Source organism: Helicoverpa armigera, chromosome 31, assembly GCF_030705265.1.
Source record: "Helicoverpa armigera isolate CAAS_96S chromosome 31, ASM3070526v1, whole genome shotgun sequence".
NCBI classification, from domain to species: Eukaryota; Metazoa; Arthropoda; class Insecta; order Lepidoptera; family Noctuidae; genus Helicoverpa; species Helicoverpa armigera.
Window position 1 is genome coordinate 2528022 of NC_087150.1, and position 26272 is coordinate 2554293.

General features: G+C 37.9%; 2 protein-coding genes across 3 annotated transcripts in view; one reads left to right on the plus strand and one right to left on the minus strand.

Moving 5' to 3' along the window:
• Positions 1-26272, minus strand: part of LOC110382180 (uncharacterized) — a 107680-nt gene that overhangs the window by 46767 nt on the left and 34641 nt on the right. The gene's annotated exons all lie outside the window — the stretch shown is intronic.
• The window catches only part of LOC110378641 (uncharacterized), a 54440-nt gene continuing 31543 nt past the window's right edge, over positions 3376-26272 (plus strand). Inside the window, exons 1-4 of one of the 2 annotated variants that reach the window (XM_064043261.1) lie at positions 3376-3525; positions 19325-19704; positions 20820-20940; positions 22630-22866. In XM_064043261.1, coding sequence (XP_063899331.1) covers positions 19360-19704; positions 20820-20940; positions 22630-22866 — 703 coding nt within the window. In that variant the 5' untranslated portion in view covers positions 3376-3525; positions 19325-19359. Of the gene's footprint in view, positions 3526-19324; positions 19705-20819; positions 20941-22629; positions 22867-23617; positions 23745-26272 lie in introns of those variants that run through there. The other variant, XM_064043262.1, reaches the window with a different exon arrangement.

Sequence of the window (26272 nt, forward strand, 5' to 3'; positions counted from 1 at the left end):
AGATTTTATCAATCCCATCAATATGGGTATCAAATGAAAGGGCTCAACAAGCAGAATACAATATACTATAAAAAAATTGAAATCCAAGATGGCGGCCGCTACAAAATGGCGGACAACGTAGGTTTTATCAATCCCATCAATATGGGTATCAAATGAAAGTTCTCAACCAGTAGAATACAATGTACTATTGTATAAAATTAAAATCCAAGATGGCGGCCTCTACAAAATGGCGGATAACTTAGGTTTTATAAATCCCATCAACATGGGTATTAAATGAAAGGTCTCAACAAGTAGAATACAATTTACTATGCAAAATTGAAATCTAAGATGGCCGCTGCTACCAAATGCCTGATAACAATTTTTTATCAATCCCACCAATATGGGTATCAAATGAAAGGGCTTCACAAGTAGAAAACTGTCAGTAACTCCAGCGGGGCCCAACAGGGCCAAGGCCTGCCTGGGCTGCGAGATTGTTCGAAAGAGTTACCGCGGCCCTGGTACATAAAAGGCCTACGACGGAACAAAACGATTTTTAGTCAAGAGTCTGGCACTCCCTCACCGCTGCTGACCCACAGCAGGAGAGGTCATGTGATGATTTTTGGGGTTGTTACAAAAAAAAGTATCTGGAAGGGCTATGTATTGAGGAATTGGATTGTAATAAATTTTCAGGTAAGAGACCGTGTAATAATGATGCACTAAATGAATTAGATAGAATGAGGAATATTCGGTAGGCATTTTCATTAAATACTAAAAACTAGAAAATAAAAAATCGGTAAAAAAAACTTTTAAGTTAAACGGTTTTATCTTATGTGTACTGAAAACTAGAAAATAAAAAAATAGTTACTTACCTGTCAACCTACGTAGGTGGTCCCGGTCATATTAAACTAAAATAAAAACGTGGGGCCCCTGTGAAATCCTACCTATGGCAAAGCATATCTTTATACTTTGGTAGATCGTGAGCTCGGCGTTCGCTGGTGAAGCCGCTACGGCTGATTATTGATTGTCAAAATCTCCAGTTACGATTATAGTAAGTCGATGCAATCCACACCTATTATACCTCTAGAAGAAAGTACTACAGCAATAGTTAATGGGCCCCACGTTTTTATTTTAGTTTAATACATAAACCAAAAAAATCTTTATATTTTCAACATAATAATGTAATATAAGAAATCTTTAGTTACATAACAAAACACGTAATATATTACAATACATATAAAAGTCGTGTCCGATAAGAGGTAAGGTGTTGATAAAAAATGTTGCAAGAAACACGTTTAATTAAACATATTATTTAGATGAATCACTTTTGAAATTAATTAACAAAGTTAAAGAAGTACAAAGTATAGTGATGGCCCAGTGGTTAAAGCACCAGCCTCTCAAATATAAGTCTGCGGGTTCGTTTCCAGAAAATAACTACTTTCTAAGTGTAACTTGGACATCAATGACGGAATACGGAAAAATATCTAGAGTACGCCTAGTCTGGAAGCCTGGAAGTCTGAAACCGCCAAGGGTGGTGACTTATGCTCATTCCTTCTCTGTACAAGAAGGGGTCTATGTCCTGCTGTCCTCATCATCTGCCTAGCCTTTCTCCTACTATGTTGGGGTCGGCTTCCAGTCTAACTAGATGCAGCTGAGTTACCGTTGCTTTATATCGAGTGACTGCCTATCTGACCTCCTCAAAACCTGGTATCCCTTTGTTAGACTGGTGCCCTGCAGTGGGACATTGGAATACGTTAAGATGATAAAGCTATCCATTCCTGGTGCGACAGGTAAACAATAAGTCCACGTGAAAAAAAGATTATTATTTTTATTTAGCTGTATGTAGAGACAGTGATGAGACAGCCAAATGATTTTACATTTGTAGCATATGATACATTGCATTATTTATATAATTTAAACAGGTGTTTCTTTTTAAATGATAAATATATAAATAAATATGAATGAGTTTTATTGTTGCTGCTGTCGAACGTGACAAAAGACATGGAAATTCACATTTTCCTATTCTTTAGAATGACGTTGCAAAAAAAACGTTTCTTAAAAATGAACATTCTTGTAAACATATAAAGTAACAATCCTAATTAATATTTTACTGTAACACCTTTTCTTATCGTCCCACTGCTGGGCTGCGGCCTCCTCTCACACGGAGAAGGATTGAATATAAATCACCGCTTGCTCAATGCGGGTTGGTGATTTCAGACTTAATAGTCCAGGTTTCCACAAGATGTTTTCCTTCACCTTTTTATTAGCCATTGGTGTCCAAGATATACTTAGAAGTACATACAAACTTACTACTAACTAATATTATTAATGCGAAAGTAACTGTCTGTCTCTTCATGCTTAAATTACTGACTAGATTTAAATAAAAGTCTTCTAGACCCTGAGAAAGGACATGGGCTACTTTAAACGGTTGCGGAAAGTGGTTCTCCTAAGACATAGGTGAAACAACCCATGTTCCTTCTGGAACCCTCTACGTTTCAGGGCTGCGGAGACATCCCGCATCCCCGCAGCCTTGATCGAAAGCGTAAGCACTTTTGAACCAAACCAAATTCAACCTACATTAGTCAACTGCCCTATACCTACTAAGAACTCCACATTTTTCCACTATTAAGCAACTTAAAAGCCAAATAAGATAAGGGCCCGTCCCCACAATGGCCGACATATCCGCTGTCATTCATGGAAAATGACTAACTTTCACTAGGTCGACAAATATGGGTAAGTTCGTTTAAGTGTCCAAAAGGGCACGGAATTTGAGTTGTCGAAACTTATCAGTTGTGTGCAAGATTAAGGGTGTAGGTACTAGTTGTATAGTGTGGGTTTAACTTGAAAATGCTTTGTTTAAAATAGTACAAGTATGCAGAGTACAATTTCTAAGCATGTATCAACATAAATAAAGTAGTTCTTGAGATAAGACAACTTAAGCAAATAAATAAGCTCTGAAAGCTTTGTAACTTTACTACAGATAAGGGTAGTACCTACTAAAAATTAGAGGATACAATTTTCTATGACAAAATATCTCTGTACATAAAGTCTTCTAAAAGCTTTTATGTCGCACCAGTGTAACCGTACTCAAAGTCAATAATTGTCCTCGCGACATATCCCTAACAAAACTCCAATAATTAAAATCATTAAAAAACCAAACAAACAAACTTACACTCAAAATTCATCCACGACCATTATCACAGTACCAAAAAAAAACTTAGAAATGGGACCGGACAAGAGATAGCAAAAAATACTGCGCTCACGCATCACACCGTCCCTCATTGATATTATACAAGAAACCTGCGCTTGATCACTTGGAGTAGACAGTAAGCCTTCGGCGGCCGACACGAGCGGACGTCTCGCAACAAATTTAATTTTAGAAAAAATTATACGTAAATAAATAAAAATATAGCGAAGCCGTGATTTTTTTAAAGGTTAAAATAAAAGTGTCGTGTTAGTGAATGTTTTAAGAAATTTAGTGAATAAACAGTGGTTTTTTGTGTAGTGTATAAAGAGAAGTTTGTAAAACTTCGAGTACTTAAGCTTTTCGTAAGTTATGCTTTTATTTGAGATATCCTTATCTACTTGTTGGTCGAAGATATCGGTAATAATAAATCTTTTTCGTTGTTTATTTTATGTTTTTAAACAGTCTCTCGTATCCTGGTTAGGTTTAATTATAGATTCAGAGTTGTGGAATTCAAAACATTATGTTTAGGTATTCGGAGGAGATTGATCTAGTAACTAAAGTAATAACAATTGAATAATAACTTAGTCAAAATATAACTCTACAATTTCGCTACTTAAGTACATATAATAAAACCGAATTCTTTACCGTGTCTGTCTGTTCAGCATAAACTTAAAAACTACTAAGTAAACAGATTTTCATGCGCTTCAGACACAGGCAGCTTCTTCTCATAAAAAGAAGGAATGACTTACTTAGAATATGTAGACTGGCGATTTCATAAAGACCAGGTTTACTCATGATGTTTTAGCTCCACCTTTACTCAGTCATTGGTGTCCAAAATATATTTAAAAGTGCATTACTTAGAAAACTTACATTGATACGCTTGACATGGAATCGAACTCGCTGTCTGGTAATTGAGAGGTTGGTGAAAAAAGCTAACCTATACTTATTTTCAACAGAAGTTGGGTTTCAGAGATTAAAGGGGGCAATATTTGGATTTGCTAAACTTATTTTGGAAATTCTTTAACCAAAAGAAAACTATGTTACATGTTAGTGTTAATGTTATATATGCCTATGCCTATAAATGCTTAAATTACTAAGTTTGACCGGTTTTACGCAAAACGAGAGAACCAATTTCAAGGTACAAAGATAGGCTAGAGCCTGAAAAGAAAAGTACTTTTAATTTGAGTGCTAGAAGTAGTTTCCCTCGGGACGCGGATGAAAACGTGAGAACCAGATAGTCTAACTAAACTAATATAATAAAGAGGAAATCAGAAAGTATTGTACAAATTTTATAAAGACGAAAATTTTTTGTTTGTTTAACTGTACCCTAAAAGCTCCGAAATTGATTATAAACGTTGGGAAGCCACACCAAGCCCGGGTGACATAAGGCTATATTTTATCCCGCTACGGGAAGTATTTCTCACAACACTTTACAATACATATAACTAAATATTCTCATCAAATTCATTCAAGTTTATGAGTACAGAGGTTAGTGGCACACAAACTGACAATTGTTTACAAACACAGCTATTGTTTAACTAATAATAACAATAACAAATTTAGATTGATCCCAAACCTATACATTATATTTACAAATACGATGACACTACATGTGTTGACGATTTGACAAATATTTGGCCATGTCAGAACATTGCGGTACCACCTGTCTTTTGAGGATAATACTTCCCGCAACTGGATAAAAAGTAGTCTATCACCATCCTCCGAGCCTTTTTCCCAACTGTGTTGGGGTCGGCTTCCAGTCTAACCGGATGTAGCTGAGTACCAGTGTTTTACAAGAAGCGACTGCCCTATCTAACCCCCTCAACCCAGTTACCCGGGCAACCCAATACCCCTTGGTCAGACTGGTGTCAGACTTACTGGCTTCTGCCGGGACCTACAGTTTAACGTGCCATCCGAAAAGATAGCCTATGTGGCTGCGGGATAGATCGCGCGAGTTACCGCGGCGCTGGTACGTACAGGGCTTAAGAAGGAACATGGTGGGTTTTAGTCGGTAAGAGTCTGACACTCCCTCACGCTGCACCCACAGCGGGAGGGGTCATTTGATGATTTCCTACTGAAAAATATATCCGCCATATTAAAGGAATGCTTCGAGAATTTTTGTCTGAAAAAGGACCAAATAAAAGTGAAAACTTCCTCGTTTCTTAGGCTTTAGTTAGACTATCTGTGTACATGTTTAAAAATGATTAAATAATTTCGGCGTGAAGGCACGACAGACAGAGTTACTTTCATATTTATAGTAGGTCCTGTTGCAGTCTTTTTATCGTCCCACTGCTGGGCTGCGGCCTCCTCTCACATGGAGCAGGATTGGGCGTTAATCACCACGCTTGCTCAATGGGGGTTGGTGATTTCAGACTTTATAGTCCAGGTTTCCTCAAGATGTTTTCCTTCACCTTTTTATCAGCCATTGCATTGGTGTCACCCGAAAGTACATACAAACTTAGAAAAGTTGCATTGGTACTTGCCTGACCAGGAATCGAACCCACACCTTCATACTCGAGAGGTTGGTTCTTTAACCACTAGGCCACCACGACTTTTAGTTTAGTTAGTTTAGTAGGTATTATCCATAAATTCTTTAGAGCTATATCCGCTTCGGAAGCTTATTTTTAATTTTCTTTAATTTAGTATTTTTTCTCTACATTACAAGTAATCATTCAATCCTTTTAGTCACGGATATATTATTATGAAGATATGGGGAAAATATCATGCCTTTTTATACTTTATTGATTAAAATAATAAGTTACCAAAGGCTTAGGTGTCAAATTCCATACACGAAGGGTCAGTAAGGTACAGTGGTTAAAAATAAATATATTTTTTATAAGATATCCTTTTAAAGTTATGAAAATAACATTCGTCATGCCTCAATAGTTTAGTGGTCACATAGTGCGACAGCTAGACACGTGGTCTCGGATTCAATTCCCGAGTTGGGGGCCCGTAGTCTGGAAGTTAACGATTGATACACCCGTGCATCAGAGAGCACGTTAATGTCGATCCTACGTGTAATCTCTCTCCGGTCATGTCGGATTGTCGTCCTATTGGACTAGAATTCTATCAATTGAGAAAAATCCTTGAATATCAAAAGTTTATTTGAAGTCAGAAGCCAGTAATTATGACACCAGTCCTACAAAGGGGTATTAGGTTACCCGGGTAACTGGGTTGAGGAGGTCAGATAGGGCAGTCGCTCCTTGTAAAGCACTGGTACTTGGCTGTATCCAGTTAAGACTGGAAGCCGACCCCAACATGGTTGGGAAAAGGCTAAACAAATGACGATCTTAGAGACATAGGCAGATGATGATTTGGGAACACTACGCGGGCCTTGCAGAGGGCCATGTACGAGAATTATTTCCATGAAACCGCGGTAAAACCTCTGGCGGAAGCTAGTATATAATATGATGAGCATTTACGTCAAAACAAATTATTTGAAACCTCTTAATTAATCAAGGTATTATGGCTCATATATTAAGATTATAAATAATTTGAATATGTTTGACAGATTGACGCACAATAATACATTTTTGTTAATTTAATCCTTGTTTTAGCACGTGATTCGGCAATTTGTGACAGACATACAAAATACAAACTTTTAATATAAAGACTTCGAGTCAAATAACTTTGCAATTCTGAAGTTAGCCATATTTCGCCTCACACATGCGTACATAGTATGACTATTGTGAAGTCAATAGTAGCCAACTTCGGACAAGCAAAGCTTCTCGACAATATCTGTACGAACAAATGCGTAACGTATCAATGGTTATATCGCGTTTCCAAGAGAATTCTTCAAAAGTCCGCGATAAAAACTATCCTATGTTCTTTCTCAAGGTCAACTCTATCTTTGTACCAAATATTATTAAAATCAGTTCAGTGGATTAGAAATGAACGCGTAACAGACAGACAGAGTTATTTTCGCATTTATAATATTAGTAGGGATCTGGCGCGAACTATATTTTCCTACAAGAAAATATGAATGAAAAAGTGTCAATAAATGAATATCTATTTATAGATTGTCCTTGCTGATGTTGTGACAGAAGATATATTTATTTACACTCTTATTAACAAGTCACGAGTAGGTACACACACATAAGACGTATTGGGTTGCCCGGGTAACTATGTTGAGGAGGTCAGATAGGTAGTCGTGCCTTGTAAAACACTGGTACTTAGCTGCATCCGGTTGGACTGAAAGCTGAGATGATGAGTATGTAAGACGTAAAATTTTCTGGAGTTTAAAAGTTTCTGGCCGTTTCTTTGTAAGCAGAGGAAAGAAAATCTCACACCAATAGTGTCATGGAATGGAAGAAACTCTTACAGGTAATGACCTGTAAGAGTTTCTTCCCACAGCCGGGTAAAAAGTAGCTTATATCCTTCTTAAGACTCTGGACTATCTGTGTATCACATCACATTTCAATCGGTTAAGTAGTTACTTTAGCATTCATAATATTTGTAGGGATATATTGGTAAAATCGGTTATGTAGTTTTTGCAGAGAGAGATTAACAAACATCCAGACATGTAAACTTACATGTCTATATGTATATGTGAAAGGAAGGCTAAACCATGTTAAGCTGAAAATTAGAGGAGAGATAGCTTAGACCCGGGAGAAGGACATAGGCTTGTTTTTGTCACCATCCGGCTATGGAAAATATTATAGAGTTGTAATAATTTTAACAGCAAATAAAACTAAAAATACCTAAACGAAAACCAATCAAAACTAGATTGAAATATTAAATTATAAGTAAAGCAGTGACGAAATCGCACTATCAGGAAATTGTGTCAAGGTTTCCAATAGTACGTGGTCAATTATATGTATTTTTTGTAGACATACAATATTTTCTATAGCTACCCAGACTACTCACGAATTCAATTAGTTCAAAATCTTGCACCATTTACCTACTCGTAAAAATCAAAAACATAATAGTAGTCAAAAGTACTTTTCTAACAAGTCCAAACACAGCTATGATACGATGTTCCATCATGAAGTTCCAGTTCATATCTTCCGGCTCCATCATCAGATCAGTTCGACAGTACCATATTATTGTATTGTCATCAGAACTAAATACAGCTGTCAATTTTTATGACGCTGCGATCGTTGGAAGATGGTATAATTAGTTACTTTAGATTAGAATACATTTGTTTCGGAAGGCACGATAAACTGTAGGTCCCGGCTGTCATTTGAACATCTTTGGCAGTAAGAAGCCAGTAAGTCTGACAACCAGTCTTACCTATGCGTATCGGTTTGCCCGGGTAACTAGGTTGAGGAGGTCAGATAGGGCAGTCGCTCCTTGTAAAGCACTGGTACTCAGCTACATCCGGTTACACTGGAAGGCAACCCCAACATAGTTGGGAAAAAGGCTTGGAGGATGAAGATGACCTGTAGTATACACTGTCGAAATATAATGTTTATAAATTTTTTTCTCAATAAAGTGTGAAGTCAAAATTATTGTTAAGTGTATTACATAATATCAAAGTTATTGGCTCTGTAGTTTTATAACCGAAGTAATCCGGCTTTCTCTCAACTTAAGAAACTCGTTTATCTTCTTATCTTTATTATTATCTTTGTTTTACTGTTTACTCATTCACACATTCTGTATGAAAACCTGCGTATATTTGTGTTGTAAAGTTGTTAATTTATCCTTACTTTAACAAATACGAAAGTAACTTTGTCTTTCTGTCAGGTTTCAAAGCCAAAAGTATTGAATCTGATTTGAAAAAGCTACATGGAAAGTGTAAGTCCTGAGAAAGAAGACTCTAATATGGGCAAAAGGCAGATGATGAAGCTAGAAATTCATAGTTAATTTAAAACAAATCGTGACTCAAATAACCACATGATTATAACATTTCAAACGTATTAACAGGAAAATTAACACTAAACTATTATTATTAACGGCAATACCTATCGTGGTAACAGCAATTATTTTAAGATTTATCGATTTTCATTAACATACACGAGATAATCGTGACGCTACTACATATAGATTATAAATAATAGATCTTCATATTGCAAATAGGTAGAGGTCAGTAGAACATTCATGCTTGTCTTTGACTAGCCGGTTTCATCCGCGCCTTGTAGGAACTACGGCCTATACCGGGATACAATACAGCCTATGTTACTTTACTTATGTAGCTTTCCTACAGTGAAAGAATTCGGCTCAGCACTTTCAGAGTCCTTAGGCACTTTGAATTGTGGGCTGCCGTTTGAACATCTTTGGTAATCTTTACGGGAAGTCAGAAGCCAGAAAGCCACCGCACGTATTATAACGCACAATCATTTGCTTGGACACAGGTGCACTCTCTATTCCTTAACTCTCATAGCGCGATGGGACGACAATCTGACACCAACGGAGAGAGTCCACAAGCAGGAACGACATTTACGTGCTCTCCGAAGCATAGGTGTATCAAGACATACTGTCAGATTACGGGGCACTTTGTCAACATAAAATACAGAAAGTTGGCTTCACTAGAGGAACCCGAGACTTGATAACAAACAAAACACGAAAGAATGAGGATATGAACGGGCCATTTTCCCAGACCACTACAGCATAAAATAAGCTCAGATTTATGATAGTACTGACAACATTTGGTTCGTTTCACACGGGGCTGGCATACTAATGTACAAGCAAGGACATGATTATGTATGCTGCTGTCGACTGTTCCTGGAACTAGTATTTGCCTCTTGTTTATGGGAGCGCTATTGGTACTTAACGTAGTAAATGTTGTTAGGGAAGCCCAGGCTTATGTATAGTTCGGGACATTTCAATTCTGAAGTTAGCTATTTCATTTAAAATTCTGGGGATATGGTGGGTCTACACGATGTAGACTAACAGCCAGTTTCTTCATCAAAAGTTAAAGCCAAAGTAAAAGTCAAAGTAATGTCTAAAGTAAAAGTAACGGTTAAATTCAATTTTTCTATGAATTTTGCTGTCACTTTAGCCTTGAAAAAACGAATTTGACCGTTACTTTAACTTTAGACATTACTTTAACTTTAGATGAAGAAACTGGCCGTTAGTTTGTACAAATATCTGTAGGAACTTAAAGTTTGAGTAAAAATCTGTAGTCTGAGTGAAAAGATGACAAGATATTTGTGCAAACTTATCATTGGCTCAGACTACTTTTGTATGTAAGGATATGTTGTACAGACAAAATTCAATGAAAGTCTGTGATGTTGGTATAGTGTGGACCCACCATAGCCATTTGAAGTGTTTTCATCATATTTTTCTGACTGTTATGAAGTTAGTAGTAGATTCTTTGGATAAGCAAAGCTTCTTGATGAGTAATGCCGGTACAAATAAACGCGTAGAGTCAAATGGCTAAGTTCAGAATTTCAAAACGTGACGCGAACTATAATACAAGAACAATTCTACGTTTATTCAAATTAGGCTGATAAATCAGCACTATTCGAACGTCAAAACAAAAGACAGCCCCCAAAACGCGTACCCTTCACCACTTCCTATGTGTTTTTGCTGTGAAGAAGTGGCGCAACAAACTCCCCAGCAACACATGTCTGTCTATTAGGCTTATCTAGTTCTCGTCTGCTATAATCTAGGCTGTTTGTGTACCAATATTTATCTTAATCTGGACGCGGGTAAAAACGCGGGGAACAGCTACTAAAAATATATTATGTAAGTATTTCGCAGTTCGCCTAACAACATAATATATAAAAATACTGATTTATGTGTTGTTAACAATAAAATCGAAATTTCAATTGCTCTGCATAATAGAGTTTTTCTGAAGCAATTATTTTGACAATTACGTTGTTAGTTTAGTTTCGAAATAACCAATAATTTGTTATGTAGAGCAGTCTAAATTATAATGACTTCGACTTATGACATGGTTAAACTACCTCGTTGGGTAGTTTACCGAGTAACTGAGTGTTCTGTTGAGGTGGTCAGATAGGCAGTCGCTCTTTGTGACACACTGATACTCAGCTACATCCCAAACATCACATAGTTTGGAAAAGGCTAGGCAGTTTTTTTTTTCTTAGCCTTTATTATCCCACTGCTGGGCAAAGGCCTCCCCATCTCGTCTCCACACCTCTCGATCCTTTGAGTTTTCCTACCAGTCAAGGTTGTAGGCGTCCAGATCGTCACGCCACCTCTTCCGGAGCCTACCCCGTTTGCGGTGGCCATCCTGTGGTATCCACTGAGTGTCCATATTGGCCCACCTGTCTGGAATGCATCCAGGTGGGCCAATCGGCTGACGTGCCCAGCCCAGTCCCATTTTAATTTTGCTATTTTTTGGCCCACATCGAAGATTCAATAAAAACTTCTGACCAGTAACCAAATTACTTCTCTCTAACGATATCGGCGGCGGCAAATTACAAAAGAACGCATCACAACATAGTTAGGGCCTAATAGTAAAAGTTAAATGACGAAACGAGTTAAGAAACACACGGTTAAAGGTTACAGAGGCCGGTTAAATCTTTAGGTTAGTTTACCAATGAATTTTGGCGGCAAATATTGCGTATAATGTTTTGTTGACATTGTGGTTTAGTCTCAAGTAGCACGGTGTTCAGATGTGCAATATATCTGGCTATGAAATTAAAAAAACCGGCTTAGTGCGAGTACATGGTTTAGGAATCGCATTTATAAAAGTTTTAACCGACTTCAGTAAAAAAGGGTTCTCAGTTTAACCAGCACGTTTTATGTCTGTACGCGACTATCTCACGCCTCGTTGGTTCAGTAAACATTTAGCGCGACTGCTGTGCGGTCTCGAGTTCGATCCAAGGGTCGAGTCAAAATCGTAGTTTTAAGAAACTTTCCCAAAACCTGCAGTATCGAAGTCGGTGATTGATCTTGATCTCTCTCCGGTGGTGTCGGATTGTCGTCACATCGGGCTATGAGAGTGAAGGAATAGAGAGTGCTCCTGTGTCTGCCCAAATGCTCGTGCACTATAATATGTCCTGCGCAGCTGGCTAATCTCCTTATATGAGAAAAGCCGCCGTAGCCGGCAGACGGCCTGTAGATCATTATTATGAATATTATAGTCTAGTATTAGTATTGAATGCTCTTCTCAAACATAGAATAATATGTCAGTAGGTCCTCGGACTGGTTATGCTGATTCTAAACGATGCAAGCAATTATAAGCGCATACAAACTGTCTTTAAATAGATGTTTATTTACACGAAGACTCGCTGAAGATACGTTTTAGATATGTGATAATTAACAGAATATCTAAATGAACATCTTAGATACTAACCCGCGGAATATTGAGATTGCACGCAATTTTAAAGACTTCTCAAACATCATTTACACTTGCGTTTTCTGTTACAAAAATATTGAAGTTGAGACGTTTGAATATTTCGAATTTCAGCATAGGTCATATTATAGCGCCCAAGCATTTGCATTTACTTGGTGTAGTCTATATTCCTTCACTCTCATAGCCTAACGGGACGACCGGAGAGATCAAGCGCAGGACCGACATTAATGTGTTCTCCGATGCACGGGTGTATCAATCACCAACATCCAGACTACGCGCTGTGTTGTGAATCTTTCTAAAACCCACAAAGCGATTTCGGCTTGACCCGAGAATAGAACCCGAAACCTCGTTCTTGGCAGTAGCGTTGAGGCAACTTCACTAATCCGAGAGTTATAGCTAGTTAGTAATAATTAACAGAATCCGTTTAATGATTTGACGCAAAACTGATTGTATTGTAATGATTTTCTCAACATTACATCACGCAATCAATAGTACTATCAATTAATAGGAAGTTATTATCTGATAGACTGCTTTTTTTATATTAGTACTTAACTAGATGTTTCGGCCTCGTCTTGCAGGAACTATTTACCGTATCGGGATAAAATATAGTCTGTAATATTCACAAATAACGGTTTTCTCTTGCTAACAAAAATATGAGAAGTAGATGCAATAAGTCTGACACCAGTCTAACCAAAGGGTATTGGGTTGCCCGGGTAACTCGGTTGAAAGGGTCAGATATGCAGTCGCTCGTTGTAAAGCACTGGTACTCGGCTACATCCGGATAGACTGGAAGCCGACCCCAATATAGCTGGAAAAAGGGCTCGGGGATAGAGGTAGCGATCTAGCCGCATACACATTAACTTTACAATCCTTAAAATTCGTACTATGTAATATTGTGAATCAATGCGAAAGAAGTTCGGTCTGTCGGTCGCTTCCATTACGCACTACTGGTTCAGTATTTTTTGAACGTGAATTTAAATTTTGAAGCTTGAGAAAGGACATACATACACCCGTTGCGGAAAATGGTGCCCCCAGAACGTCAATAAAGTATGTCTATCTTAGTTATACTAATATGATAAAGCTGAAGAGTTGTTTGCTTGAACTCACAAATCTCAGGGACTGCCTATTTATCGAGGAAGGATATAGGCTACATTTTATCCGGGTGAACGAATAAGTTCCCACCAGAAACGGGTGAACCTAAGACATGAAAACATACTATTCACACAAGAGAAATAACTACGAAATAATACGTGGTTTTGGCGCCAATACTAGACAAAACACGATCACATTTCTATGACATTGCTTAGACGACCTTATAAACTGTCATGCGACCAGTTGCCTGTGTCTATTACGCAATAGAATCATTTAAAGCGGTTAATTTTCATGTGAACTAGAGTTCTATTTGATTGAATATCATCACTTACCTAGCTTTTTCCGAACTACGTTAGGGTCGGCTTCCAGTCTAAATGCAGCTGAGTATCAGTGTTTTCTTCTTCCACTAAACTGAACGAAAAAGAAATGTTTTGGTTTTAAGTGAACGTACCCAAAGGGTTAAACAAGATCCCATTAATAAGACTTCAGTGTCCGTCTATCACGGCTGTATCTCATGAACCGTAGGTAATAGTAAGACCGTTGAAATCGATCATCAAAAAGTTTGTACTTTAAGAGCCTTTCATTCAAATAGATTTTTTACTTCGTTCACGAGTCCAACTAGCACTTGGCCGGCTGACCCACTGTCATTGCAGCATGTGGGAGTGTCAGACTCTGACTGACTAAAACCCGCCATGTTCCTTCTTAAGCCCTTTATGTACCAGGGCCGCGGTAACTCGCGCGAACAATCCCGCAGCCCCGGCAGGCTTCGGTCCTAAGAGTACTCAATACTCAATTCTTTATAAGCATTCCATATGTTATACAGGTGGTACATTCTATAGTTTAGAGACAACATGGACCCTATAGGGCACAGCTTAAAGAAGTTGTCATCATCCTCCGAGCCTTTTCCTAACTGTGTTGGGGTCGGCTTCCAATCTAACCGGATTCAGCTGAGTACCAGTGCTTTACAAGAAGCGACTGCCTATCTGACCTCCTCAACCCAGTTACCCGGGCAACCCGATACCCCTTGGTTAGACTGGTGTCAGACTTTCTGACACCACGACTTTTTCAACGCTTAAAGAAGTTGTGTTGGGCCACAAACGCAGCGGTAAACTAATTACCGCTTGCTAAAAATCTTTTAAAAGTTCGTGAACGCAAGATCCATTTCATAAGCGATATTTAGATTAATTAAGCAAAGATCAAGGTTTAGTTTTTATGCGCGTATTATATTAATATCAAGTTGTAAGTGAATTAAATATGTACATAATAAACAACTAAACAACAACATCACGACAAGATTATTCTTATGCAGAGAATCCTTATTAATTAATTTTTTAATCATACTAGTATTATGAAGGTGAAAGTTTGTATGTATGGTTGTATGGTCCTCTTTCACGCTTGATATGTGGATGGATTTTGATTAAACTTGACATAGCCCTTAACGGGCCTGCTGGAAGAGATTTCTAATGAAATAAGCTGTGTCTTTGTACTATCTGTTCTTTTTTTCTTCCTGTCTGTATTCTGTGTGTGTACATAAACTGTCAAATAAATAAATAGGCCATGTGCTGACAACAGCTCGTTTAGGAAGCGGGTGAAATCGCATGCAGCAGCTATGTTAATGTATTTCAATTATTAAGTACTTCAATGTTTGTGTACACATATAGTCTAGACACTAGACTATCTAAAAGGCCTAAGAAAGCCTAAGAAAGGACATATCATGTTATTTTAACTGGGATAAGGAAAGTAGTTCCCTGAAGATTTCAGTGGAGGAAGATAAAGTTACTTTGACAATAATTATTTCATGCCAAAACACTAGTACACAGATAGTCTAAGTCTAAGCGTTATAGTTAAAAGGTGCAACTCACCGTAAGACGCGGAGAGAATAGAAGGAATTAGTAATAATAATAACAAAAAATGTCTAAACCCGTCGGCCACGCGTGCGCAATTAAGATCGAAGATAATAACATCGACAGGTAACGATTTCTTCAAATATGTAATGGTTCCGTATTCGATTTTTTTTCGGTACAGGCTAAGTAGCAGCCGGGGTCGATCGATAAAAAGTTACCTAAGCAATGCTTGGCTTGGACAATTGATGATTCTTGTCATGACGACTTCCTATATGTCTTGGAGTACACGGTAAATTGGTGAATCCCTGCTGACATTTAAACGTCTTTGGTAGTCTGTCAGAAGCCAGAAAATCTGACAACCACGCTTACCTAGAGATATGGAGTTGCCCGGGTAACTGAGTAGAAGAAGCCAGATAGGCAGTCGCTCCTTGTAAAACACTGGTATTCAGCTGCATCCAGTTAAAACTGGATATCAATTTAAAGATGAACAAGGCTAGGCAGATGATGAAAGCCAACAGTTACAGGTAGGCTTCGAAACATATCCCAACAAATTGTAAGAAAACACGAGAAGCTAATTCCTTCACAAAATAATCATCAGTCATCACTCCCAAACGGTTTACATTAACCCAAGTGGACCCCTAAATATTTGTGTTCCCCAAAAAAACCAGGGGTCCACACATACTGACATAATAAGCTGTGACTCATCGCCCCAAGGGGTTTGAGATACTAAGAACTGTTTTACGGAATGACGTAAGAGAATAATGTGTACTAGCTACTTTCCGCATATGGATAAGAAAATTGAATATATGATGTTTACTGACTTTCCTAAGGATCTACTTCTCGCATGTGGATAAAAAGTAACAACAAGATAAAAAATAAAAAGTAACAACAACAACAAATATGTTATTCTGATGTGTAAGCTATATTATTAGGTTTCATTATGAATCATTTGATAGTTTTTGCGTGAAAGAGGAACGAACATCCATTCATACAAACCTTGATAAAAAAAATTGACCCCAAGTTACAATAGAATCAAGTTACGCTTAAAATTAAACTTCATCAATGAATATGCCTTAAGCAATGTATTGAATTTACAATTGAGCAATTACTGAAGATCAATGAACCTATAATCCTTATTGATATTATAAATGCGAAAGTAACTCTTATCCGTCAGTCGCGAGCCAAAACCACCGAACCACTTTAAATGACATTCGGTACACAGATAGTTTTGAACCTGAAAAAATTATATGTATAGGCTGCCGATTCCGATTGCAGAAATAGTTCCTTCGAGATACGAGGACAGCTAGTAAGTTATAACTTCAAAAAATATAAACAAATTAGTTGAAGACACAGCTAAAACCGCGACACACAATAAGGCCTTCACTTTGATCAACAGGTCCGGTCAATGATCCAAACAGCACAAATGTATGAAAACCCTTCGAATCCAATCTAAAATAATTTGACCAGCAATTTCGCATTCAAATGATTGACTCGCCGAAATGAAGACCAAAATATTAGTCATTTCATGTAATCGTACAAGGCTGGTTTTCCACTGGAGAAGGGCTAAGCTCTGCGGGATTGTTCGCGCGAGTTACCGCGGCCCTGGTACATAAAAGGCCTACGACGGAACACGACGGTGTTTAGTCAGTAAGAGTCTGACTCTCCCTCATCGCTGCTAACCCACAACGGGAGGGGTCATTTGATGATTTTTGACGTCGTTAAAAAAAAAGGTGTGGTAAGCTACGTTGCTATATATACGTTTAATATTTACCAATCGTATTCATTAATACACATAGCATAGCTATGACGGAAAAGGATTCTACTAAGCTATCTTATATCTAATACAAAGGCGAAAGTTTGCGAGGATGTATGTTTGTTACTCTATCACGCAAAAATGACTGGATGGATTTTGATGAAACTTGATAGTAATATAGCTTATAGCAGAATAACATTGCAAACACAATTTTTATCCATGTACGGAGTAGATCTGAAACTGCGGGCGGAAGCTAGTGTTTTTATATGAACGAATGTGAGCTAAGGATGGTTGCGAGTTGTGTAACTATGTGCATACTCAAGCTACACATCTTATTCGTACTGCTACATAGCTTTACCATCAGTGGAACATCACAACTCATCATCATCATCCTCCGAGCCTTTTTTTCAACTATGTTGGGGTCGGCTTCGGTCACAACTAAGCTATAACATTTTCTTAGCATCGCAAAGCTTTGGTGGAAAACCAGCCTTATAGTTTTTGTACTGCTGCAGCTAATTTTAATGTACGAAAGATTGAGCTTGATAATAACATAATTGATATAAGGGACTAAATTGAGGAAGTATCAAAATATAAAGGGTAAGGTAAAAGAGTAAGAAATAACCAGGGTTAAAGATAACAGTAATGTCAATGCACAGACAATGAGTTTGTTACCCTGAAAACAAGGAAAAATAATATTTGTATGAATCAGAGAGATAGCCTAAAGCATGTCAAAGGACAGGGGCTTCTTTTTATCTAGATGCAGAAAGTAGTTGGTTGGAAAGCGGTTGAAACTACTACTATAATCAAAACAGCTTCCACAATATCTATGAATGCTCATTCCATAACAAAACTCTTTCGAACAATCCCGCAGCCCCGGCATGCCTTGGCCCTACTGGGGTTGCTATGCTGACAACTCTTTGAGGAGCGCTTGGAACAACGCGCGTCGACACATATAATGAGATCAGTCAACTGAGCAGGACATATTATAGTGCACAACTTTTGTATACAACATTGACATTGCCTTATTTCTTTGCCAACTACAACTTACATAATGATCTATCTAAACCACAGTGACATAGATTAAGTATTTTATTGCTGTAAGGTGTGTGATTAGTAGCATTACAAGCAATTATATGGCTTGGTTTATTCATAACAGAACACACAATATTATAGTCTACGTTATGGTGAACGCAAAATTTATTAAATCCAAACGCCCCGAATGAATAACTTAATAAACATTTCAAGACTTTTCTTACAAAATTTTAACCTGTAAAAGTCATGATAGGACGATCTATCATGAAGTTCCAGTTCATATCTTCCGGCTCCATCATCAGATCAGTTCGACAGTACCATATCATTGTATTGACAGCAAAACTACATACATGTACTAATTTTCCTGACGCTACGATCCTTGGAAGATGATTAAATTAGTTACATCATTTACTCAATCAAAATTCATTTAATGGAACTAGGCATACAATCAGCACTTTTTGAACGTCAAAAATACATAAAGACAGCCCCCAAAACGCCCACCCTTCACCACTTCCTATGTGTTATTGCTGGGAAGAAGTGGCGCAACAAACTCCCCAGCAACACATGTCTGTCTGTTTGGTTTGAAAAACCATCCCTACTAATATTATAAATGCGAAAGTAACTCTGTCTGTCTGTTACGCTTTCACGTCTAAACTATTGAACTGATTTTAATGAAATTTCGTACAGAGATAAAGTTGACCATAGGATAGTTTTTATCCCGGACTTTTGAACAGTTCCCTTGGAAACCGAACTCGACGCGGGTGAAGCCGCGGGCGAAAGCTATACCTATAAAATGCAATTCTACAGGTAGATATGTATGTTTATCAGCCTACAATATGACTTTAACATATTATGCCCAGTAATTATTGTCAACGCATTGCAAAAAACTTAGTTATTAAAGTTTATATTATTTGCGGTGCATGATTAATTCAAAACTGCAATAAAAATGTAGACAACCATGAATTTGAGTCAGTTAAACTGTTGGAAAATTCTTAGAAACCGACATTTTATTTAAGCAGTATCATACACAAAATAACAATGAAGTTCTTATTTCATTGTTATTTTGTGTATTTTTATGAATTAAGAAAAAAAACTAAGCAATTTTGCAAAATATAAAATCATAAGGCATTTAGTAGCACTTATACCGTTACATGACCAACCAGAACAACTTTGACCGACGGTTAGAAATTCTAAAACAGCAATGCATATCTAACTTAAAATAATTTTGTTCACAGAAACCCTCCACCAAAGAATGCCATAAAAACCAAAGATGGCGCCGAAAACGCTTATCCTACTCATACTAACAAACATCATCATCGCAAGAACCCAAGACATAACATCAGACGAAACAAGACCAGTCAATAAAGACAGCGAAGAAATACAAGAAGACACAACAGCAGCAGTAGACGAAGAAGAATATAAAACGACTACAGAATTCATTGTCACTGATGAAGATGGTGACGGGGATACGAAGAACGCAGACCCTGAAAGTATAGAAACGGCAACAGAAGAATCAAATGTTGATGTTACAGCTAGTAGTTTAAACAATGTCTTGGACGATTCAGAGAGGAACCTCCATTCTAATTTGACTAATAATATTGATACGTCCACCAAGGTAATTGTAAACAATTAGGTCATTGAGTCTAGGATTTGATGGGAAGTTTTCATTCTTGTAGATCTTTGTGGGAACTTTTGTCTAGTAGAGATTGGTGTAGGTAAACCTATATTCTATATCAACTACGTCATCGCTCGTTTCGTACGGGTAGTGTAAGGCTCTAGACAGACGGACAGCATTGCAACTGCAATCCAACTGCAGATTGCAGTTCCAGGGCAGTTTGAATTTGCAGTTCTATTGCAGTCGTGTCAACTGTATTTAAACTGCCCTTGAACTACAATTTGCAGTCCGTCTGTCTAGAGCCTAAGGGAAGATTCATATTTGACGGAATATGCGTCGCATATTATAGGCCTCGTAGCGCCAAAACAGACAAATATAAGATAAAACATTCATCAATAATCAATCATTTACTCCTAACTGATGATGCGTTAGTGCATCGATCATACATTTACAATACACTCGACGCAATTTCCGTCAGTTATAAATCTTCCCCAAAACAATTGACAACTACTAGTTCAAAATATGATTCCTGAAATAGTACTACAGGTTTTTTGCCGCGTATAAAAGGAGCGTATATGCGCAACGAAATCTGCTAGTACGATAGCGTTGTAAATCTAACAGATCATTAAGTCTAATTTCATAACAGTGTTATTAAGTCTGATCTGAATGGTCGAATCATTCATGCCATTTACGTGTGTGAATTCATTCAAACCTCTCGTGGTTTTGTTTTATCTCATCAAGTTACGAGTTGGTTCAAAATTCATAAAGGATTTTTATGGGATCTAGTATCGTCATCAGCCCTTTAACTGCATTACTGCTTGGTACAGGCATCTTCCTGTACAGAGAAGGAATAAGCATCAAGGCGGATTGGCGATTTCACACTAAATTCCAAGTATCCTCAAGATGTTTTCCTTCACCATCCCAAATATTGCTATCCAAGATAACAGAGAAAAGTTAAATTGGTACTTGTCTGACGTGTTATCAAACCCACACACTCATACTTGGGAAGCTGGTGCTTTAAACACTAGACCACCACGAGTTTCACTCTATGTTCATATGTTAGGACTAAATTCATGATAACCTGAGTATTCTCACACAAAAATAAACAATTTCAGACTGAAACCATGCCAATGCAAGCTACAACCAGATCTATGGAGGAAGAAAGTCCACCAAAGACCCAGGAATCGGAAGAAGAAGTGGAGACGCCTGGACAAAGGAATCCTAAGGCTGATACTGGTAATGATTTTGTATTTAATCTTATATTTTTAGGCCCAGATATAGGTGACGACCAAATAAACGATGGTTGGATTGTGTGAAAGTCGATATGGTTAGAAAGAATGTTACTTGTGAATTGACGGTAAATAGTATGGAAGATATAAAATTGAACCCCAAATAAACTCAAACTCAAAAACGTTTATTCAAATTAGGCTGATAAATCAGCACTTTTCGAACGTCAAAAATAAAAGACAGCCCTCAAATATAAAATTGGGATAAGGGCAGGAGGAAGATCATTTAAGACTTTTCTTAGGAAGAGAGTGAAACTGCTAGAAACAGAAAGACATAGGCTTTTATCCCGGTTGCAAAAAGTATTCCCTCCATATGCAAGAACAGCTAGTACTAAATATGAAGATCGGTTAGATAATATAATTTATTATTATTCAGCGTTAGGTGAAATAGTAGAACTACATGGAGCTGTTGAAGTTCTCATAATTGTTTAAAACAGTTTGTTTAAGTTTAACGCAGAATCGATAGATGGTTATGGTTACCTAATCGGTGCGTTAACCTAAAACTTTAACTACGAGGCGGTCATTATCATGTAATCCTTTGTTTGGAAATCAATCAATGGTTTTTTTATGTCTGTTTAAGTTTTATAGCTGTGTTTGTCCGTGGCACTGTACCTCTGAAATGGATGATCCGGTTCGGATGCGGATTGTAAAGTGATAGCTGATTTATCAGAGGTGGTTCTTAAATATGTTTAATTAAAAAAGGGTCAGCTGTTTTAAAGTTTTGAGGCAGGGATATCACACATAAGATATATAGAACTTTTGCGATGGAGTTTTGTAGTTCTTGATATTAACACGTCCAAGCAAACTTATAGTTTTAAAATATTAGTATTAGAGACAGAGAAGGCGGTTTTCAATTCGCAAATCGCTAATGTCCAGGATCTAAAAAGTAAACATTATGTATCTTATTCAACCATTAATTAGTCTTGAATGTCTTAAGCAAATGGAAAAACCAAATGACCTAAACTTTCTATTGCACTCTTAATTGCTAATTAAGAAAAGCTTAAGCAATGATTATGTAGATTTAAATGTAGATCCTGTACATAGTGTACACTGCGAGATTGTTCGCGCGAGTTACCGCGGCCCTGGTACATAAAAGGCCTACGACGGAACACGACGGTTTTTAGTCAGTAAGAGTCTGACACTCCCTCACCGCTGCTAACCCACAGCGGGAGGGGTCATTTGAATTAATATTATATTGCAGTAAGTGACCAGGCAAATCTCTACTTGCGAATTTTAGGTGTATCTGTTACATTGTCATTGGCAGTTGCCATAGTGTCCCAAAGTTCTCTATGTCCTAGTTTACTTACATCCCATCACAATAGCCCACGTACCTAGTTTTATTTCATGGAAGCAATAGCATAAATCGGGGATTGTATTTGGGTACATTTCTATAAACCATACAGGGATATAGTCGCCTAAGTATCACCATTTCTTTTAGGCTGCCCACGTCAAACTTTTTATTAACACGCTTATAATTATGTAGGTATGTAAGAAAATTTTGGAAACTTAATTTGACCCACTTCCCTGCCTTCGATTAGGATGAAATTTTGCACACGCTCTGAGTTCTGGTGACAATACATGACTAGCGTGTTTTAAACTATATATTTTTTATATTACTAGTTCTACCACTTCTTTCCAGATTCAAAACCGCCTCTAGACAAGCGAAACTTCGACTCCCATCCAGCGGAGTCCCCACCACAAACCACTCGCTCAGTCGTCCGAGGCTGGCTTCAAGATTGCTGGATCAGACCTCCTGCTGGGATCATGGTACCTTTGAGAGCCACTGCCTTGGCAAGAGCTCTGGCTGTATGGGGAGACTTAAATGTACCAGCGTTGAATCTGACTCATGTGTTGGTCATGGGATATGATTCTAATGGTGAGTTTTTAAGCTTCTATATTTAGGTTTTTAGACAAATAGGCAGCTGCTCTTCGTAAAACATCAGGTGCATCCGGGTTTTTAGTAAGTCTGACAACCAGTCTTACGAAGGGGTATTGGGTTGCCCGAGTAACTTGGTCGAGCAGGTCAGATAAGCAGTCGCTCCTTGTAAAGCATCGGTATTCAGCTGCATCCGGTTAGACTGGAAGCCAACCACAACAGTTGGGAAAAGGCTCGGGAGATGATGACGTTTTTGGCATGGTAACAAATCCCATCCTGGTGAGACCCTATCACAAACGACCCGCTCAGTCGTCCGAGGCTGGCTTCAAGACTGTTGGATCAGACCTCCTGCTGGGATCATGGTGCCTTTGAGAGCTACTGCCTTGGCGAGAGCTCTGGCTGTATGGGGAGACCTGAACGTGCCAGCGCTGAATCTGACACATGTGTTGGTTATGGGCTATGATTCTAATGGTGAGTTTTAAGCTTCTATATTTAGGTCTGATAACCAGTCTTAGGGGTAATGGGTTGCCCGGGTAACGAAGTTGAGGTGGTCAGATAGGCAGTCGCTCCTTGTAAAACTCTGGCACTCAGCTGCATTCCGTTAGACTGGAAGCGCGACCCCATCATAGTTGGGAAAAGGCTCGGGAGATGATGATGTTTTTGGTATGGTAACAAATCTCATCCTGGTGAGACCCCATCACAAACAACCCGCTCAGTAGTCCGAGGCTGGCTTCAAGATTGCTGGATCAGACCTCCTGCCGGCATCATGGTGCCTTTGAGAGCTACTGCCTTGGCAAGAGCTTTGGCTGTATGGGGAGATCTGAATGTACCAGCGTTGAATCTAACACATGTGTTGGTCATGGGATATGATTCTAATGGTGAGTATTTTGAGCTTCTTTATTAAAGTTTTTAGTAAGTCTGACAACCAGTCCTTATCAAGGGGTATTGGGTTGCCCGGGTAACTGGGTTTAGGAGGTCAGATAGGCAGCCTCTCCTTGTAAAACACTGGTACTCAGCTGCATCCGGTTAGACTGGAAGACCAACCCCACCATAGTTGGGAAAAAGGCTCGGAGGATGGAGCTCTTGTTAATGTTTTTGTAGTCAAGAAATATTTTGCAAGTTGCTACAGATCTAGTCAGAATATAGTTTCGAGCTGAACCTATAATTATTATTGGCGTATAGATTCTTTTTGGGCAACCAACAAAAATCTTTTAAAAACTTTTCAAGAAAACTGTCATTTAAAAAGTCAAAAGCAAATAATTTGGGGTACCGCTGCGTCTAGCAATATTTTAGTAAAGTGTTGGGTTTTATTATTTTGTTTTTGAATATGATGCTTATCCTACCTAAGTACAGAAGTATACTATTTTGGCGAGCGATAAGCTACATTTAAGATTTCACAGCACTGATTCGCCAAAAATTTCTAAGTAAGCTGCTACTTACGTACGTCTCACTTAAGTAGCCGGTTTTTTAACAAAACTTTACATACAAGGTCAACCAAGGTCAAAGAGATGCTCAAGGTCAAGGACACTTGGACAGTATGGAAAATACCCGGATTAAATAAACTTGTTTTTTCTTAATATCTAACCGCCAATAAGTTAAGAAAACATGATAATTGATGTCAAATACATACATCTTATTATGATGGATTGGTGTAAAAACATTAATAAAATAATGTGTAGTCACTAATCCTATGTACTCGCTTGCATTTTGAACCCGGACAGTATTTTATAACTAGTCATTTCACACGGTTTCACTCATCATCAACTTCCTTCTAGCCGATCGTCAGCCACGGCGGCTGTTCTCATATAAGGAGATCAGCCAGCTGCGCAGGACATGTTATAGTGCACGAACATTTGCTCGGACACAGGTGCACTCACTATTCCTTCATTCTCATAGCGCGATGTGACAATCCGATACCACCGGAGAGAGATCAGGCGCAGGACCGACATTGACGTGCTCTACGATTCTCGGGTGTATCAATCACCGACTTTTACACTTCAGGTTACTTTGTGAATCTTAATACTCGTAATCGAATCATCATCTCAGCCATAGGAGGTTCACTGCTGAACATAGGCCTCCCCCTTCATCATCATCATCATCATCTCAGCCATAGGACGTCCACCGCTGAACGTAGGCATCCCCCTTAGATCAATATGCCCGGTAGGTAATTATGACAACATACGGTCGAGTTAAACCCACAATTTCGATTCAACCTGGTAATCGAATCCAAGATTCTATGCACAGCAGCCACGCTACGCCACTACTAGACACATACAATAGTATATTATCTAAACAAATAAACACAATTACATAACAAACCGGCTAGAAACAAATACAAACTCAATAAGGCACAGGTGGGCTCCGAACTCGCGACCTCTCACTCGCAAACCCGTTTATTGTTACATAAGAGAAACACCTGACTTTGTATCATGACCTAAATAATAATAAATAACTTATGCTAACTTAATTTTGGTGGGAAATCATCAAATTTCTCCCCCATCTATACTAATATTATAAAGAGGAAAACTTTGTTTGTTTATTTAGTTGTAATGGATAAACTCAAAAACTACTGGACCGACTTTAAATATTCTTTCACCATTAGAAAGCTATATTATCTGCGAGTAACATAGGCTATATTTTATCCCACCCAAAACAAAAATGTGAAAGACTGCCAAGTTCGATAATATGGGAATGCTTCGCCTATAAAAGAAGTGAGATCTGAATAAGTACCAAGTTCCATACACATACCTCAGTTAAAAATAGTTACTTTTTAATGATGTTACTTGGCAAGTTTTCATACACCTTGTTATAAACTTACTAAACGCAATGAATCAAGTATTTAATTTTCTATTAAAACTTGCCAAGTAATCATCATTAAAAAGTAACTATTTTTAACTGAGGTATGTGTATGGAACTTGGTACTTATTCAGATCTCACTTCTTTTATAGGCGAAGCATTCCCATATTATCGAACTTGGCAGTCTTTCACATTTTGTTTTGGGTGGGATTTCATTTATTTTTGTAAGGTTGTTTATTTTATTTTTTCTTATGATGAAGTTAGTTAAAGAAATGTCTCATTTATACTATTTTTAGATTTTTAATATGCACTATGTTTCTTACAAAGAAATGAACTAGATTAACTAAATGGACTAGATTTACCAACTGACTGACATGACATGTTATCATATATTATGTTCGTGGATCAAAGTTACACATTCGTTATTTTCGAAAGTGATTCACACTTGGCCGTTTTCAGATTTTTACTTTACTTTGACTAAATACAAACCTTTGTACCATTCGAAGATATATTATATAAATATAAATAAATTTAGTTCGTTTTAGTTCCTTAGGGTATAAATTTACACCGGGTATAAAACACCTTCATTATTTTGAAACCGACTCACACT